Genomic DNA, 20,276 nt, shown 5'->3' on the forward strand with positions numbered 1-20,276 from the left:
AGGCACTACCCATCAACTAGGTCTCTTTGTGAAGGAGATTAATTCAGGAGAATCTCATGAAAACAGTGTGTGACTCAGAAAAATGATTCTTTTGACGTCAACAGAAATAACTCCTCCCTTCTCCCATGGAGTCTTTAGTATTTAGACCTTTTGCAAAAAGCATTAGCAGCCTTCGATATACTCTTACTTTTTGTACTGCTAAATTCATATTTTGGATCACCCCGCCATTATCTCAGGCATGGAGATGGCTTTGGCATCTTCTCTGATTTAATGATTTGCCTTGAGCTGTTTATTCTGGAGAGAGTTTTAGCATCCTGGGCATGGGTCTCTGACTCAGACCACTTGTGTCCAAGTCCCCAAGTGCCAGCTGTATCTCTTGTTAGTGGAGTGACCTTGGGCAATTTCTTCAACTTTCTCTCTGTTCAGTTGCCTCATCTTTCTGATGGAGATGATAATGGTACCTGCCTCAGAGGGTTATAAGAAATCAATGAGAGAATCTTTGTTCAAAACCTGCAGAGAGTGAGCCCTCACTAAATGTGAGCTATGAATGATAATAAGGCTATCCTATTTGCGGTTTATGAAGCTGAGATACACAATGACCGTACGTTGATATTATCTTAGTAAAGGTGTTGATGTTATCTTAGTAAAGTCCATAAAATTTCATTTCCAGTCACAAAAATAATGACATGGGATCCACGTGGAAATCATTAGCAGAAACTGGGTCTAGTAGCACAGAGATCGTTGTGTGCCATAAAGACTGTATCTAGATGAAGCCACCGTCAGAGTGCTTTGTGTTTAAGTGGGTGGTGAACTACTAGTTCTTTTAGTTCCTGAAACTGATCTTTCCCATGGAGTCACACAGCTGAGCTTGGATTGAGGCCAATCATCGGGGCTTATAATTGAATATCATCAGAACACAAGTTCAAGGGAAATGACAAATCAGTACTTAACTTTTTTTTTTTCCTGTGCCTTTCTAGTTAGGGTCTAGAGGGGTCTTCTTTCTTACTGAATATGACCTTTTAAGAAATTTAGTTTCCATCTTTCCCAATAGAATCGTTTTTCTTATGGGATTAAATTTGCTTCAAGTTTCTGTCTCTTCTGCTTAGTTTAAAAGATGAGACCAGGGCCCTGTGCATGTTTTGTGATTGATATCCGCTATTTTTCACTCTTAGCTCTGTCATAAATTATATTATGGTAGGCTTCATCTGCTAAGCCCAGTCTTTTAATACAATCTGCTGTAAGATGTGCTGTTTGCCTAGGAACACGCAGTATCTATGTTTCCAGGTTAACATCTCTGGGGACCAGACCGGACTTGCAAACAGAGCCAGGCGCTGAGGCCTATGGTAGCCATCTAAATAGCAGGACTGAATGTTGCTGGTCAGAATTTTCCTCCTTATACATTCTGTGTGGCCTTGGCAAGTTCCTAAATTCCTCTGGCTCTAAGATTTCTCTTTGACACTATGAAGTAAATTATCTCTAAATTCCCTTCTTGCCCTCTGCTTCCTTAGAGCAGTATTTCCAAATTCTGTTTTGGGGTCAGTTAATATTTGTGCTGGGGTTGGGCGTTCTCTGGTCCAATAAATTTAGGAAATGCATCTTACCTTATTTTTGTCTTAAAGAGTTACAAGGCACACATGTCTCTGAGAAGTCCATGATTAATAAACCTGTTTAACAATGTTGAATGAAGCATTTCTCAAATATAGGTGAATGTGCAATTGAAGGCATGTTTTATTTATTCATTTTACTGACTGACAATCGCTTTCCTGGGAAGACTTATGAGGAGCATCATTTGGGAAAGATTTCTGCTCCAGCTTCCTCAGGTGACTGAGTTATGTAAGGTAAAGAACACATAGCAGTACCTCTGATTTTAGAGTGACATTGTAGGGAGTACCATTGCCATTTAATTGGAAAACGGTTATGTAAACAGTTTCTAAGCAATTGGCTTTTGGATTCTACTAAATTGCCAGTGTATCTCTGGCTCAACTCACAGAAGTAAGATTTGGAGGAACATGATCAGGAAGGAACTACTTTATTGGCTAACACTTCAAAAAGTCAAAGTTTCCATGTTGGATCGTGCCCCAACTCCCTCTCCGTGCTGTCCTGCCTTGTAAAAGGCAAGGAACCCGTCCATGAAGGTTGCTTTGAAACTAGAATCCTGTTTTAGTCCCAGAAAAGAGCTACAGCACTACACGTGGTTTCTTCTTCCCCCTTTCATTTAAAATCAGTTAGGGATCATATTCTGTGATTTCAAGGGAGTGGGAAAAACTAGCTTCCATCACAATCAAAATGAGGACTAATGAGAAAAAAAAATGCAATGATAAAAGACTTCTGTTCCATCCTTCTGGTAAGAATCCTGAGACACTAATAAAAAAACATTAGGGCTAAATTATGAAATCACTGTCATGAGAATGCTAGGCATTGGGCGTAATCAGAAGATTTCAATAAATGCGACTGGCCTTTTGGCAGCAGCTAACATATGACAGCTCTGCAAATGCCAAGCATTTTATCAACGAGTGGTCCAGTTGTGATCCTTTGTCTGGCGCCTGGTGCTTCGGCCAAGTCAGGAGGACGTTATCAGAGGCACAGAGTTCCAGATGGTGGCCTGGACTCAAGGAAGGGAGGGTGGGGCGACCCAGGAGTATGACCCAGAGCCATTTCAAAACAAATCAAAAAAGCCACCTGGACGGAGAAGAGAGTAAGCTGAGAATGTTCAGTTAAATAAGCTTAATGTTTAAACAATGTGATCATGTAGTCTTTCCTTTCATTGGGTAGATTATGGGCCTTATATTGAATTAACTATCTCAGAATTGGGTGCTGGGGCTTAAGTTTTTATTGCAGGAATTAAATGAACTGCCCTCACACTTAAAACAGTTATGCCAGTTTCCTTCTACCTGTTAGCCTCTAAATGTGTCTGATGCTGGAGATATTTGTCCTAAGTGTCTTCTCCCATTTAAACTGTCTTCATAATGTTTCCAATTTGCAAAAGCCCTGGTGTTCAAAAATAACTGGGAGAAAAGTTGGACTGTGGGTGGTCGGTAATCCAGCCCAGCATCAGGGCGTTACTGACGAGAGGAAAAGATGCCTCTTCCTGAGCCTTACCGGAGGAGGCCATTGCTTTCAGACAGCCTGTACCTAATACAGAAGGGCTCCAAGTCCATGACTGGCCTCGGACCAGCGCTTTGTCAGGGAACCACATCCAGGCTGATAGGGAAAGGAGTCTGCCCGAGTTGGAGTATTTTTGTTAAATCCTAGCACAAAAAAAAAAAAAAGTGCTAAAAGCCCATCTGGCGAGATGATCATTCATTAAGTGAAAAGAGGATGCAGAAGCCTTCGGGAAATCGATCCTTTTCTTTCCTTGTCTCACGTGTTTGAGTTATTGTGCACTCACAGTGATCAAAATCCGCATTCTGAATTGTGCAGATTGGAGGCAAACCAGCGGAACGTTCTGGGCGTGTTTTAATAGTATCTTCCCAGAAAGGGCGGTTTTCTGCAGCTGTGGTGTCAGTGAACTGATGTGTTGTTCAGAGTAATCTTTAGAATTGGTGGGAGACAGAGCACAGAGAGCCAGGAGTTGAGGAAGGAGCTAGAATCGTGCCGGAAACTCCTCATTCTTCCAGAGCTGGCTGTGACACACCCTCTGGGTGCCACACCCCTCCCTCGGGTCCAACTCAGCCCACAGACTCGTGAGAGGAAAGCCAGGGCCCAAGCCTCTCCTCTGAGGAGTGGATGCAGTGCTTCTGTGTCAGCCACCTCGGGAAGAGAAGCTGAAACCTTAGAGCTTTGTGCGCGCGTTAATGACCTGGGAGCCCATTGAGCTCATGGACCCTCGTCACATCCTCGAAGACAGCCAAGGTTTGACTGTCCGTTTTTGTAAACTCGACATACGTGCTGTCTGGGGTAGACTGTGTGTTTAAAGATGAGGAGAGATGCAGTGACTTTTCTACTGGTTAAAATAGTTGTATGCTTATTATCTTAACCCTCTATGTGCACAACATGTTTGTATAAAATGCATATGTCATATATTAACATATTTATAGATATCATTAATATAATGGGATTTAAAAATGGGCAGCTTATCTAAATTTAGATAGGTTGGTCTGTTGGAGCACTTTAGAAGGAGTCCTCAGTGACTGTAGGTGAACATCTGTGACCCCATTTCTGCTCACGTGCTCTTTTCCTTTCACCCGCCATCTCCATGCCAGTACCTCTGTGTTAACATAGCTTCGAGATGAAGTCTTTCATCCCCTTACGTTACGATGTAGTTTTTCTCTCCTTGGATCAGGCACTCGGGGCGTTTTGTTTGAGTTAGGGGTGCCATCCCTAGGATGCTCCCCTACGAAGTTGTGCTTCGTGAGACAGGTCGTACCCAGGTGACACTGGCTTCAAGAGTGACGCAGCCCACCCTGCTCCGCATCCCCAGGGACCGACAGCCAATGCCACAGCCTCAGAGGAATCCCAAGGTGATTTTGCTGGCTGCTCCATTGAAACCAGCAGACCTTGTCGATTCACGCTGATGCTTTTGATCCTAGACCGCTTAGGGTAAGTGATTGTAACATTTTGGCTTCTGGAGAGTAGACTATCCGGTAGTCCCATGTAAGGCAGATACGCTTTGTACCTCCCACCATCACTTTTGAACGCTCTGCTCTTCTCGGTTTACCAGGACCTCCGGTGAGCTCTGGTTTGCCTTCCTGTAGGACTGGGGAGCCTTGGCATTGCTACACTTCACATGTACACACTGTTGAGAGGTACAAAGGAACTGAATGTTGGCATACTCTGTAACTGATGAATAATTCATGGGGGCTTTCTGTGCCATAAAATTTTCTTCTATAAATGAACATTACTTTGAAAGACAATGCTGATTGAAAAATCTGGAAATGTGGTGTCATATTCTTTATTGATCTGCCTTCAACATTTGCTGGGAAGGCAAAAGTTGACAGACATCAGAATAATTAAATTTAAAGCTGACAATAGCCCCAGGTGGGCAGTAAGCCAAAACCTCAGCCGCAACTTTTTCTTACCAGGTTCTTTCTAAAGTGTAACCACCTGATGTTTACAAAAGACCTCTGGATTCTTTGACACTCTCTGGGCTTTCTTTGAAGATAGAATCTGAATGTTAATGATAACACTGTACATATTAATTAGTATCAACACACTACTGATATTTATAGTTGGAAACTATGATTCGATGGCTTTTCCTAACTGAAAGGGGTCCTAGAGATAAAACTAGAATATCTCAAGATGTCTAAGTGTCACTATTTGAATAAATTTGAAGTCCTCTGATTCCTTGCACTGTAAAAAGAGTAAATTTTTTTTTTTTTTTGGCTGCATTGGGTCTTCGTTGCTGCGCGCGGGCTTTCTCTAGTTGCGGCGAGCAGGGGCTACTCTTCGTTGCGGTGCACGGGCTTTTCATTGCCGTGGCTTCTCTTGTTGCGGAGCACGGGCTCTAGGCGTAGGCTCAGTAGTTGTGGCACGTGGGCTCAGTAGTTGTGGCTTGCGGGCTCTAGAGCGCAGGCTCAGGAGTTGTGGTGCACGGGCTTAGTTGCTCCGCGGCATGTGGGATCTTCCCGGACCAGGGATCAAACCCGTGTCCCCTGCATTGGCAGGCAGATTCTTAACCACTGTGCCACCAGGGAAGTCCCCAAAAGAGTAAATTTTAATTTCAATTTCCAGGAAAGATAGGGCAGGTTTTGAAAAATCTTACATGAAAGAGAGATTATAAATTAACAGAGTAAGTCATATCTGATTATATTTTTAGTGGTCACTGGAAAGAAAAATTCTTTCAAAAGAATTTCATTTCTTTTCTCTGTTTTTTCCTACTCCCCTCCTTTCCACTCCATGGCGTATTTTTAATGTATTTGGAATCTTTCCACTTGCTGCCAGCTGGAATCTACAGAAAGTGTATCCCTAGAACACTAAACAGTTGACTTGAATCTCAGTCATAATTAAATTGGAGGTTGGCAAATTATTCTGAGTCTTAAAAAGAGGCACACCTTATGTCTGTAACATAAGGAGTTTCACTACTCTGCATTGTTTTAAAAGTACTCTCCATAGGGAATATTGACAATATTTTTTAATGACTTTTTTTTTTTTAAATAGAAGGATGTTTTGAAAGGATGTCTAATAAACATGTTTGACCATGCTTGAATTTGGTGTCTTAACTGGTAGCTGGGTCCCGGATACTTTAAAACAGCCAAGTTTTCACCTGCTCATCCATCCCTCTTTAATGCGTGCATCACCCTGTCTTTTTCTCCTGGCACACCTTGAAAGCATTAACTACTTAGAGGACTGGTGATATAAGACTTTGATACAGCAATTTACTATCTTCTGCTCTAAAGGATCTGCTTAGAGCTAGTGTTTGCATACAATTAACATTAATTATTTAGGCATATGAGCTACCCAGCCTTCTATTTTATACTAAAACCTGACTGCTGATACGTACTTCTCCATCATTAACATACTTTAAAGGTTGGGGTCATAGTCAGGCTATTAATTCAGAATATTGAGATTTAACAAGACATCTCTAAACGCCATTCATTTCCAAAAAGGGGCAAAAATGCCGTGCGCTGACTGGCACCCCGTTTAGGTTCCATGTGAGAGAATGGAGTGTTGGGCAGCTTTTTCTGGTTTAAGAGGCAGTCACAGCTGCCATGGAAAATGCGCTCTGTCAAGGCCAGTGGCCAGTGGGTCGATTAGAGCATGACGCTGCTAGAGACATGTGTGAACCGTGGGAGCCCACCCAGAAGCGGGTTTGTGTAAAGCAGTCAAGCATCGAAGGGGCCTTGGGAGCTCCTGTCTGAGTCCTGTCTACCCCGCAGACACTGTTCACAGGCTCCCCGGCCTTGTGACCTACCACGTACCTCGAAGATCCTAGTGCAATAGAAACTCCCTGAGCCTGGTATTACTCTTCTTTATAACACTTTGCATGGAAACCATACCTCATGTGACACGTGAATGAAGTGGTAGAGAGACTTAGAAGGTGAAGTGGGGTACACAGTGCTCTTGGGGAAAGGTCGGCTTGTTAGTGGAGTGGTATTATTTTGTGGCAAGTCCATCTCTATGGTCTATTTTTAAATGATTTAAATGGTCCGTTCTGTTTATTTTTCACATACAGTGTGTTGCTGGCTATGTGAACACTCAAATGCACATGCAGGTTCATGGATTTAAGTAGCCACTTCACTTTTGAGGCTCCTGGCATGTCTTTGCCTACTTTTTTAGCTTTAGAGGCACTCTCACGGTAATAGTGTGTCTCTAATTGGTAGCTTCACTGGGGAGGATCTGCGGATGTGTCACAGATCCCTCCCCCGACTTGGCATTAGAGCGGCTCATTAACGTTCTGTTTGTTCTCGTTAATTTACTAAGCATCTTTCAGCAGGTGGCAGGTACTGTACTATGTATTGTTCAGAATAAATCTCTGTCATTTAGAATCTATAGTCTTGGAAGGACTGCTGGCATATGTGTGCCAGAGATGTGCTGGGCAGCTAACCAACATGAGAAATTAGTAAGGACCTGAGCTGGGTGAAGAATACCAGTATTGGAATATAAGATGTAAGAACATGTAGTCACCTAAGGAATGTAAATGGGTGCAGCCAGTATGAAAAACAGTATGGAGGTTCCTTAAAAGCTAAAAATACAGCTACCATATGATCCAGCAATCCCATTCCTGGGATATCCAGAAAAGATGAAAACTCTAATTTGAAAAGATACATGCACCCCTATGTTCATAGCACCACTATTTACAATAGCCAAGACATGGAAGCAACCTAAGTGTCCAACAGATGAATGGATAAAGAAGATGTGGTATATATACGCAATGGAATATTACTCAGCCATAAAAAAGAATGAAATTTTGCTATTTGCAGCAACATGGATTGCCCTAAAGATCATACTAAGTGAAGTAAGTCAGAAAGAGAAAGAAAAATACCATATGATATCAGTTATATGTGGAATCTAAAGAATAATACAGATGAATTTGTATACGAAACAGAAACAGACTCACAGACATTGAAAACAAACTTATGGTTACCAAAGGAGAAAGGGTAAGGAGGGATAAATTAGGAGTATGGGATTAACAGATACACAGTACTATATATAAAATAGATAAATGACAAGGATTTACTGTATAGCACAGGGAACTATATTCAATATCTTAACCTATAATCGAAAAGAATCTGAAAAATATGTATATTTATAACTGAATCACTTTGCTGTACATCTGAAACTAACACATCATTATAAATCAACTATACTTCAATTTTAAAAAAGATGTGGTCCCCTGAAGAGGTTAGGCTGCTAGCTAGGGAAGCCCTGGGGGCTCCTTGGGATATAAATGACCCCACTGATTTCAGTGGGGCACAATCTGACCACAGGTCACTTCTCACCATGGCTCCAGCATGGGATCAAGGTGCCTCTGGTCCTCAGGAACCATTTCTGCCCCTGCTCACTGCCAGGACCACAAGGATTGGGGATTTATTTTCCTCTTGCTAAAATGACTATTCTTTGGTGAATTTCAGAGTTATTTTTTTTCCAATGTAAGTATATGATTTTGGACTTGTAGAAGGAAAGTATGTTCCTTCTGGACACAACGTTAAGTTCTTGAGCTCTAGAGACAAGAGATTTGGTTCACATCATGGCTTTGATACCTACTAGCCAGGTAACCTTGGGTGTCTGAATTTCTCTAAGCCTCAGTTTCTGCTTCCATAAAATGGAGCTAATAGTAGGGCTACCTGCTTTATAAGATTGTGAGGATTAAATGAGGATGTCTATAAAATCCATGGCATGGTGCCTCACGTGTAATAATGAATGGGTTCTAGCATTAGCGATTATAGTTCCACCTGAGAAATTCAGCTGCTTCCAAATTATTTATATTGTTAAATAGTGACTTGGAATCCATAGGCTTTGATTCTAGTTTGGTTATTTTATTTTTATGTGTGTGTTTTATTTTATTTATTTTAAATTATACAAATCATACAAGAGTAAGCTGTCACTGTAAAAATTTCAATTACTATATGAAAGGCAAAAGCTTCTCTTGACCACCATCCAAACCTAGGTGGTAACTACTATTATCAGTGTTATTTATTCATTTTATTTTCAACAAAGTAATGCATGTTCCTAGTTTTAGAAGTCAAATAGTGTCTTCTTCCATGAACAGGAGACAAGGGAGTAAGAGCCAAGGATTCTGGAGTTTTTCTGGCCTGACTTCCTAAGGTCATCAAAACTATGGCATTTCTGTTACAGAATGTGGCCTTACTAGGTGGGACTTTTTACTTTTTTAGTTTTCATCTTTGGCTGGTATCGGTGAGGGTCAGTCTCCTGGCAGAGAGAAGAAACGGAGGGGAAATGGAGGTTTGATGCTTTCCCGTAAATACGTCATCCCATCCTCCTGTTCATCCTTCATCCCTGCCTTCAGTGGTACTTCATGCCTCCAATAACAGGCCTTTCCCGGCTTGCCCCCGCGGTTGTTTCCCCTCCAGGTTAAGTTTCAGCTTCTCCCTTTCTGCTTATGTCATCCATTCACTTTCCAGCTTCCAAAATCGTGTCGACATCTGTCTACTGTTGTTGTTCCTTTCATGTTCTTTTTGGGGTTTTGTGAAGACACAGAGATAAACAATGTTCACAGCACCATGTTTAACCAGAAGCTCAAAGTTTCTGTAGATTTTCCCACTCAATTACTGTCTTATACTCTAATTATCTCACATTTTATTTAATCTCCTCCAACAGAATTATAAGTTCATTAATATTAAAACTGTGATTTTTATATCTTTCAGTAATGAGCACATGGTGGGTGTGCACTAAATTCTTTTTTTAAATTGAGCTAACATTGATTTATAACATTGTATAAGTTTCACATATACGCTATTATAATTCGACTTCCAAATACACTACAGCATGGTATATATACCACATCTTCTTTATCCATTCATCTACTGATGGCCACTTAAGTTGTTTCCTTATCTTGGCTATTAAAAATAATGCTCTGATAAACATAGGGGTGCCTATAGCGTTTTGAATTAGTGGTTCATATTTTTTGGACAAATACCCAGAAGTAGAATAGTTGGGTCATATGATAGTTCTATTTTTAATTTTTTGAGGAATCTCCATACTGTTCTCCATAGTGGCTGCACTAATTTACATTCCCACCAACAGTGCAGGACGGTTCCCTTTTCTCCACACCCTCTCCAGCACTTGTTATTTTTTGTCTTTTGGTAATAGCCATTCTAATGAATGTGAGTTGATATTTGTATTTGATTTCCCTGATGATTAGCAATGTTGAACATCTTTTCATTTGCCTGTTGGCCATTTGTATGTCTTCTTTGAAAAAATGCCTTTCAGATCCTGTTTATTTTTTAATCGGGTTGTTTGTTTTTTGTTGTTGTTGAGTTCTTGAGTTCTTCAGTCACTAAATTCTTAATGATTAGTTGATTGCTTTTCATATTTGGGTGAAAAGGGACATCATATATATTACCTTTAAGAGTTTGGTCCCATAAAAACCATGTCACTAAAAAATATTACACCGGGACTTCCCTGGCGGTCCAGTGTTTAAGACTCCGTGCTTCCACCACAGGGGCATGGGTTCGATCCTGGTCGGGGAACTAAGATCCCACAAGCCATGTGGTGTGGCCAAAAAAAAAAAAATTGCACCTTTTTCATTTTTGTCTTTAAGATTCCGAAGGAATATAAGTATTAGCAGTAAGTATTATCAAACAAGGTACTCTTGTATCAATTAGTTATTCCTGCTTCCTAAACCATTCCAAAATTTGGAAACTTAAAGCAACAATCATCTACCATTTTTCATGAGTCTGCAGGGTTGGCCGGGGGTCAGCTGCTTTCTGCTGAATCAGTGGGCAGTTTGGCAGCCTCACCACATGTTTGGAGGTGACTCTGCTCCACGCATCTCTCGTCCTCCTCTTGGGACCAGCAGGTTATCCCAGCCATGTCCCCATCACGGTGAAGCAGAAGGACAAAGAGCAAACAGAGATATGCATGACCTCTTTGAGGCCTAGCTCAGAACTGCACAGTTACTTTCTTCCTCCTTATTCTATAGGCCAGAGCAAGTTACATGGTCAAAGTGGTGGGCATTGTAAAGTTACATGGCAAAGGGCTTGGGTACAAGGAGGGAAGATGAAGTTGGGCCACCAGGGCAACCTATCTTGCCTTCTGTGCAGTAACAGGAGCCCTGGCATGAATGGACACTTATTGAGACTCACTTAAGTAAAAGTCTTATGTCCAGCTAACTTTGCCAGACTTTAATTTTTTATTTATAAAAAAAAAGGGACTTCCCTGGTGGCGCTGTGGTTAAGAATCCGCCTGCCAATGCAGGGGACATGGGTTCGAGCCCTGGTCCGGGAAGATCCCACATGCTGTGGAGCAACTAAGCCTGTGCGCCACAACTACTGAGCCTGCGCTCTAGAGCCTGTGAGCCACAACTACTGAGCCCATGTGCCACAGCTACTGAAGCCCACACGCCTAGAGCCCGGGCTCTGCAACAAGAGAAGCCACCGCAATGAGAAAACCCGCACACCACAACAAAGAGAAGCCCCCGCTCGCCACAACTAGAGAAAGCCTGCGTGCAGCAACGAAGACCCGATGCAACCAAAAATAAATAAATAAAAATAAAATAAAATAAATTTTAAAAAAAATTAAATAAAATAAAGAGAGAGACAATTCTAACCCTCAGGGACTTTACTAATCATACTTGAGGAAATGATGTACAGATGAAACTAGTGAATAAGATGATTATAGAGCAAAAAGCTAAGAAATAGAAGATTTGAACACTTTGTATGTGACTAGCCTAAAGCAAACTTTTGCTGTAAAGGACAAAATAGTAAATATTTTAACCTTTGTGAGCTGAGTGGTCTCTTGCAATTGTTCAGCTGTGGTTTCAGCACAGAAGTAGCCGTAGATAATACACAAATGGATGGCCATGACTGTGTTCTGATAAATCTTTATTTGTAAAACAGGACAGCAAGCATTAGTTTATAGACCACTGGCCTAGAATATTGAAAGAAATAAGACAGAGTCAGTTATGGAAGACTTGCTGAAAAAGGAGCAATGGTTTCCGAGGCAATAAAGATTAATTTAGCTCAACAAGATATATTTTAGATATGAAGTCAGAAAAAACTTATGGTCATTCAATAGGTAAATTTTCCAACAGGTTAATGCGGTTCAGTCAGAATGAAAACTCATTTCTCTTCAAAGGTATTACTTGCTGCAAATGATTTCTGCTTCTGATTGCCTATTTGAAAACATGTTTAAGAATGTTAATATTTTTGCTTAGTTGGAGGATGAGGAAAGAAAGATTTGAAAATAAAATGAAAGAAATACCTAATTAAAGAGATTTGATTTTATGCCACTTTAAAATTTGTGTTTGACTGATGTGACCTAGATTTGTATAAAAGAACCAGAGGGATTAATAGGAATGATTTATTTTTAACTATTAAGAAACAATATGCAGAATTTAAGTGGGTAGTTTTTCACCTCAATTGTATTTCACTTAGATGTTCCTTAGTAATCTTCATGCTCCCCCTATATTTGAAGAAAAAAAAGCCCAGAATACTGTTAGAAAGTAAAGTTTTTTGCTCAAAATCTTTAATACCTGTTTACTCATTTGTAGTCAGCTTGTCATCAATAGCCTGTATCTTGACAGATTTCTACTGATTAAATCCAGATAAAGAAGAGTTTGGACCGTAGCTTTAGGAAAGGCGGGAAGGAGGGATGCCCCCTTGGATAAGATTCTTAATTTTATATACACTACCAAATGTAAAATAGATAGCTAGTGGGAAGCAGCCGCATAGCACAGGGAGATCAGCTTGGTTCTTCGTGACCACCTAGAGGGGTGGCATAGGGAGGGTGGGAGGGAGACACAAGAGGGAGGGTATATGAGGCTATATGTATATGTATAGCTGATTCACTTTGTTATACAGCAAAACTAACACACCATTGTAAAGCAATTATACTCCAAAAAAGACGTTAAAAAAAAAGAAGACAATAGTTTAGAAGCTGTAGAAGATGAAAATGGAGAAAGTTTAGGTTAGTGTGTTTTAATTTAGTATTGAAAAATCCTCATATTTTAAAAAAGCAAACCCATTCTAATATTATTATAATTATCACACTGTTCATGTTGTCATTTTTATTTATTACTACTTCATATCTGTATAGTAAAATAGTTGATCTAAAAAAAAAAAAACGTGTTCTAAAGCTTCGTGTTTTTCTCAGATATCTCTTAGTTTTTCCCTCCTGGTGGACATGTCAAAATATACACAGAAGAAGGGGTCTGAAAGGTATTATTTTATTTCACTCATTTGATTTATTATTTATGGAGCTCCGGCTTTGTGTCAGTCGCTGCCTTCGGACCTGATGCAACAATGAGGACAATCAGCTCTGATGCTTCCCGTTGGGGTGCTCTGGGGCCAGCGGTGGCCGTGGACGGGTGACCACCGTGCATCAATGTATCGGGGGGTCCCAGCGGGAGGGAACCAGTCTCAAAAGTAAGGGGGATTTTTCTCAAGGTAAATAAACTGCCTCCTGATTTTACATACATATGATTAAAATAGAACTGCACTGTGAAAGAACTTAGAATTTGCCATTCCTAGTCATCATACCGGAGGTTAGCAATAAAATTAAAAGAAATTCCTGGTAGGTTTTAAGAACATCATTTGAAATCCCCTGAGTTTCTTGGAAAAATACCATTTTTCCCAGGTAAAATAATCGTATAAATCCACTCTCACTGTTACTGATTATTACCTTACATTTTCTTTTAATTTGTTATATACATTATGTTTTCTTGAGACATTCTCTTTTCTCTCATTAATTTCCTTTCTTACTGTTGTGTTCGCAGAGAGAGAGAGCCACAGACAGGCTATGAGAAAAAGGATTAGGTGAAGGATCTGCTGCGAAACTTCCTAAGATGCAGCCTTCCAATAAACTTACAGATATTCTATCTCGTTATGAAGAACATTTATTTTTAGTCTCTTTGTGACTCTCAGAGCATTCATATAAATGTCTGATTCTGAAGATTTTAACAGTGTGTTGCCCCCACAGTAACATTAAGAATAACAATAATTAAGATGGCTAAAAGAATTTTTAGTGCTTGTCATGTGACACACACTGTGCTAAATCTTTACATATCATATTATCTCATTCAATTTTCTCAAAAACTCTGGGGAGGAGACACTATTATCATCCCCATTTTACAGATGAGAAAACCATCACAGAAGTATCTTGCCCAATGTCATCATAAGTGGCAGATTCAGACCTTGAACCCAAGCAAGTCTAATGGCAAAGTTTATATTCTCACTACCTCTCAACTCCCTGAACATGAAGTGCATAAGAATATAAGAAAAATTGTATAGTTATGATGATATTTAAGATAGTAACTACTCAACTTACTCTTAAGGATTGAGACGAAAGGTGCATACAGATGGTCCCTTGTAAGCAATGGTTTGCTAACCTGCTGCACCTTTTAAAAGTATTTTCCTCTGAATACATTTGCCTGAATTTTTCCCCATAATGCCTTTTTTTGATAAATTAAAAAAGGCAACTCTAGGAATTTCATCTTTATTGAAAACAAAATGATTGAAATAAGTAATTATTGAACACCTACTATAGGCCAGTCATGGTGGCTAGGAGATTGGGGATACAGTAGATATGCCCCTACTTTCATGGTGCTCCCTACAAGCTTTTGGGAAGACAAACTTTATGCAGATAATTGTATAATTAAAAAGTGTGGCACCATGAGAAAATATATAGTGTAATAAGAAATTTTAATTTAGATTGGGGCACCCTGGAAGGCCTCACAGGAGGTGACATTTAAGCTGGTGTCAAGTTGATGAGTAGGAGTAAGCATCTGGCAGTGATCGGAGCCATACAGATTGCTTGGCAGGGGGGAAGAGTGTGTATGAGGTCCCTGATGTGGGAACAAAGTGTGGTACCTTCAAGGAACTGAAAGATGGCCTCTGTGACTAGAGCATCACGACTGAGGATGAAGGCTAAAAGAGATGAGGACAGGGATGCTGTTAGTGCCTGACATGGTAAGAGTTTTGGGTTGGATTGTGCAGTGACTAAATATTGAAAAATGGCTGTACAAGTTTAAGTAGTAACATTTTTTTTTTTTTTTTTTTTTTTAGAAATTCACGTTCTTTTATTTATTTATTTATGACTGTGTTGAGTCTTCGTTTCTGTGCGAGGGCTTTCTCTAGTTGCGGCAAGTGGGGACCACTCTTCATCGCGGTGCGTGGGCCTCTCACCATCGCGGCCTCTCTTGTTGCGGAGCACAGGCTCCAGACGTGCAGGCTCAGTAATTGTGGCTCACAGGCCCAGTTGCTCCATGGCACGTGGGATCTTCCCAGACCAGGGCTCGAACCCGTGTCCCCTGCATTGGCAGGCAGATTCTCAACCACTGCGCCACCAGGGAAGCCCAGTAGTAACATTTTTTAAAATTAAAAATGATTACAAGTAAATTTGGATGGCAGTGTGGTATTAGTGGAAAGTTTTTTTTAAATAGAGAAATGGAAGGGAATGGAGTCCAGAAATAGTCCCACACACGTGATCATTTGATTTACAACAAAGGTGCCACTGCAATTCAATAAATAGTGCTGGAGCCATTGGATATTCACGTGGGGGGAAAATGAACCTTGATCCCTATCTCACACCATTTACAAAATTAATTTGATGTAGAATAGATAGCTAGTGGGAAGCAGCCACATAGCACAGGGAGATCAGCTCGGTACTTTGTGACCACCTAGAGGGGTGGGATAGGGAGGGTGGGAGGGAGACGCAAGAGGGAGGAGATATGGGGATATATGTATATGTATAGCTGATTCACATTGTTATAAAACAGAAACTAACACACCATTGTAAAGCAATTATACGCCAATAAAGATGTTAAAAAATTAATTTGAGATGGAACATAAAAGCTAAAACCAGTTTCTGGGATAAAACAGATGAGAAAATGTTCATAAGCACGCATTAAACAAAGATTTCTTTAAAAAAACACCAAAGCAAGCACTAGCCAAAAAAGAAAAAAGTCGCTAAATTAAAATTTTATTAAAATTAGGAATGGTTCATCAAAGGATATCATTAAGAAAATGAATGGGCAAGCTGCCATCTAGGAGAAGGTAGTTGCATTGTGTTTGAAAAAGTACTCATATCCAAGGTATATAAAGAACTCCTACAAATCAATAAGGAAAAGGCAGATAATCCATATTTCACAAAAACATCTACTTCACAAAAAGAGGATATCCAAAATGACTGATAAACATATGAAAAAAGTCTCACTATCATTAGTCATCACCCCAGTGAGGCCCCATTATTCATCTGGCAGAATGGCTAAAATTAAAAGGGCTGATAATACTAAATGTTGGCAAGAATGTGGAACAACTAAAATTATCCTGCATTGCTGGTGGGAATATAAACTGAACCAGTCATTTTGGAAAAGTGTTTGAGAGTACCTTCAAAAGTTAACATACATCCACTCTATCCTAGGTATATAATCAAGAGAAATCAGCATGTATGCCCACTAATGGACATCTGTAGTAATGTTCATAGCAGTTTTATTTATAATAGCCCCCCACCAAAAAGCCAAATGTCCCAAAACAGGAGAATGGATAAATTAGTTGTGTAGTTGAGGTGTATTTTTCCAATGGAATATTACCCAACAATAAAACAAAACTACTGATACACACAACATCATGGATGAATTGAACAAACATTATGCTGAGTAAAAGGAGCCAAACGTGGATAAGTACATGCTATACATACATCTTGGAGTTCAAATGCAAGCAAAGCTAATCTATTATAAGTCAGAATAGTGGTTTCCTAGAGGGAGAGGAGATGTAGCATTGACCGGGTATAAAGAAACCTTCTGGGATGTCAGGAACGTTTTAGATCTTGATCTGGGAGGTGGTTACATGTTGTACACATGAAAAAACTCATTGAGCTGTGTACTTGAGATTTGTGAACTTTACTGCATGTAAGATATATTTCCATTAAAATTTTAACATTAAAGTCCTAACGGTAGATTCGAATGACATGGGGAAAAGTTTCGGTAAGCCAAAGTTATAAATTGCATATGTAATGTGATGTGAAATAAAGATTTTCATAGAAAATCACTGAAAGAAAATATACTGAAGAATTAACAGTGATTTCTGGTTGGTAGGACTGTGTTATTTCCATTTCTTAATAGTTTTCAGCATCTCCTAAATTTTCTCTAATGAAGTATATTACTTCTATAACAGAAAAGCTGAAATGGGAACAACTGTAACTAAGAAGGTATTTGACATAACTTGATCCTCAATTGTAAATCCATTTTGATATTTTGGGGGTGGGAAGTAGCAATTTAGGACAGGCAAATTCATAGAGCTGTAGGGTTAGCGAAAGCTTCATGGGGAGAACCTCAGGGAAACTGAAAAAGCATCTAGGGAAGATGTGGTTAGAAGCAGGAGCGGGGCTGGACAGCTAACCTTGTGTGATGTTGTCTTTGACCTGTGATCCTCAGTCTATGTTGGTTGACTGTGTTTCTATCCACTTCATGGATTCTGTGGTCCTTCAAATGTATAATTGCTTTTTCACTTAACATGTTGATCTTTTAAGCCATTTGTAATTCTTATTCCTAAAAAGCTCTTTTCCTATCCTTTTACATCTTCAGGCGTTACCGTTTGCTCTGTTCTCTATCTTGAGGCATCCTTCCCCCACCACCCTGCTTCTGCATATGCCAGTGTGAGTTTAAAAATTAATTGTGCCAAGGCATTCTCTCCTCCTTCGAAATAAATAAATAAAACAATACCAGGAACACACACACACACACACACACACACAGAGCTCCAAATGATCCATCCATCTGTTGAAGACATCCACCATCCACTTCATCCTGGTGCAGGCTATTTTTGTTTGCTTTGTCTTGAGAGCTCCTATATTGAACGCCTTTAAAGAATACTTAGGTTTTCATCAGAAAATGAAAAGCAGATCACTTTGTTTTTCCATTTTATACCTATTACAGAACTGTACACAAAGAAATGCTCAATAAATGCTGATTGAATTGCCCTTCTACAGATCACGTTCTATGCCACATTCGGATTTTTCCGTGCACATTTTTACTGATGAGTGCACATTTATAATTATGAAGCGGATTGTAGAAGGGGTCATATTCTTTAGAATCCAGTATTTTTCTGAATCTGTTCTCTGCAAACCTGTATCCTCTTAGGTGAGTTTAATTACTACATTTAAAGGATGAATTGAATTGAAGGATGAAGTCTTTTGAAAGTGGTTTTTTTTTTTTAACTGCTTCTCTTCTTTTTTTGGCAGGGTAAGCAATAGCGTTATGCTGTTACTGGAAATTTTAGTCAATAAAATGTATGCTTCTTTAATTAGAATGCTAGGAAGTACTGCTGAGTTGGATCATTTAGTTAGTGCAATGAGCTGAGAGGTTTGAGCATTTGTGTACAGAGGGTCAATTTCAATAAACTGAGTATATATGGGCCATTTTAATATTTTCTCCCAGATAACTTACATCTAGTATTCATTTTAAGGTCCAATGTTCATAAATATTTGTGAAGCATCTCCCCTGAAACAGACACAGAAATGAGAAAGACCACCTTTGCTTTCAAGGAGTTCCTGGTCCAGTGAGTTCTTTTCTCCTTCGTCCATTCCCACGGCCCCAACCCTCACTTTGGTGGATGCTGCCAAAGTTACACCTCCAGCTTTGACTTCTCCCCTGGGAGCTAGAGCAGCATGCCCCGTTTCCTGCTGGTTACCACTCCATGGATGTTCTGATGACATCTCAAACTCATTATTACATCTGAAATTAGTTCATTATCACCTTCTCCACCCAAACCCATTCTCTTTCCTACGTCTCTTTTCTCAATGGCTCTACTTTTTTCCAGTCACTCAAGCTCTAACCTTTGGGAGTTCTAACAAAACCCCTTACATTACAGATTTATTTCCCCCTTACTAAGCATCCACCTCCTTTTATTCTGGCCACTTGTCCAGTGGAATCACCTCCTATAAACACTGCCCATCCTCAGAGCGGCTGGGTGTATGAATCCATGCAAGAAAGCGGTGGCTCAGCAGGATACCCTATATTTGTGGGAAGATCTTAGAACGATCTTGTGTTCCTTATCTACTAATAACCCTGTCTCACTCCACTTGCCCCTTGGTTGTCAAACTTATCCACCTCTCTTCCCATCTCAGCCTAGGCTGGCTGCTTCCCCTTCCCTTCTTCCTCCTAAATGCTCACGCATAATTGATTGCTTCCCCATTTCCACTTCTCTTTCTGACTCAGTATTTGCAGAGACAGGCAGCTCTTCCATTGGATTCTCTCCCTCAAGCACTGCGCCTTCCAATTTGACACAGCTTGAAGTTCTCCCAACCCCCAATACTGCCTGCCTAGGCAGCTCCCAAATCATGGCCTGCCCCAGCCAATGACATGGTGTCAAAACTGGTATGCTTGAGACTCCAAAAGTAGGTTTTGCGTTTGTTCCCATTTCCAAAGTTCATGATATGGTGTTTACCATGGGATAATAACATACAGTTTATGATTTATAGCATATTGGAGAGAAGGTATGATTTTTGCATTGGGGGAAACGGGAGAGGCAAAACTTAATGGAGAAACATGGATGAATCTCAAAAACATGCTGAACAAAAGAAGCTGGGGGCGAAAGGGTACATACTAGATAGTTCTATTTATATGAAGTTCTAGAATGAGAAAAATGGTGAGAGAAATCAGAATAGTGGTTGCCTCTGATGTGGAGGTGGAGAGCGGCTGGGAAAGATCACAAGGGAACTTTCTGAGGTGACGGATGTGTTCTGTACCTTGAGAGAGATGTGGGTTACATGGGCGAATGAATTTGTCAAAACTTATTGAAGTGTACGCCTAAGATCTATGCTTTTCACTGTAGGTAAAAATTTTATAAAAGAAACAAAAAATTAAGGGGAAAGATATAGAGTAGAATTCATAATAGTATCCTACTAGTGATTAGAGATAAAGGATTATATAATGTAGGTATAAAGAAAATAATGTAATGGAGAAAGGACATGCTTTTGCCTTCGTGGCAAGGAAAAAATGTGGTAAAATTTGCTCTGGAAGTAAGTGCTGCTGGTATCATACACTCAATTGTTTAGGAATAATGGCCACTTTTGTGGTGGTTCATAGCAGATATGTCATAATTAAAATCCAATTCTGCAAGTAAGAAAATATCTTGTATGTGAAACCTTCCAATGCTTCTAAAAATCTTCCACCCCTTTGCCTTCCTCCAGTACCTGAAATAAATCACAACTGTTTGGTT

General features: G+C 40.0%; 1 protein-coding gene across 2 annotated transcripts in view; it reads left to right on the top strand.

The window, feature by feature from the left end:
• The window catches only part of ABLIM1 (actin binding LIM protein 1), a 329,116-nt gene that overhangs the window by 92,010 nt on the left and 216,830 nt on the right, over positions 1–20,276 (top strand). Inside the window, exon 1 of one of the 2 annotated variants that reach the window (XM_082423389.1) lies at positions 3,707–3,852. The exons of the other annotated variant lie outside the window; for it this stretch is intronic. Coding sequence (XP_082279515.1) covers positions 3,795–3,852 — 58 coding nt within the window. The 5' untranslated portion in view covers positions 3,707–3,794. Of the gene's footprint in view, positions 1–3,706; positions 3,853–20,276 lie in introns of those variants that run through there. 2 annotated transcript variants of the gene reach the window in all.

This window comes from Balaenoptera physalus (assembly GCF_965194825.1).
Source record: "Balaenoptera physalus genome assembly, chromosome: 14".
Lineage (NCBI taxonomy): Eukaryota > Metazoa > Chordata > Mammalia > Artiodactyla > Balaenopteridae > Balaenoptera > Balaenoptera physalus.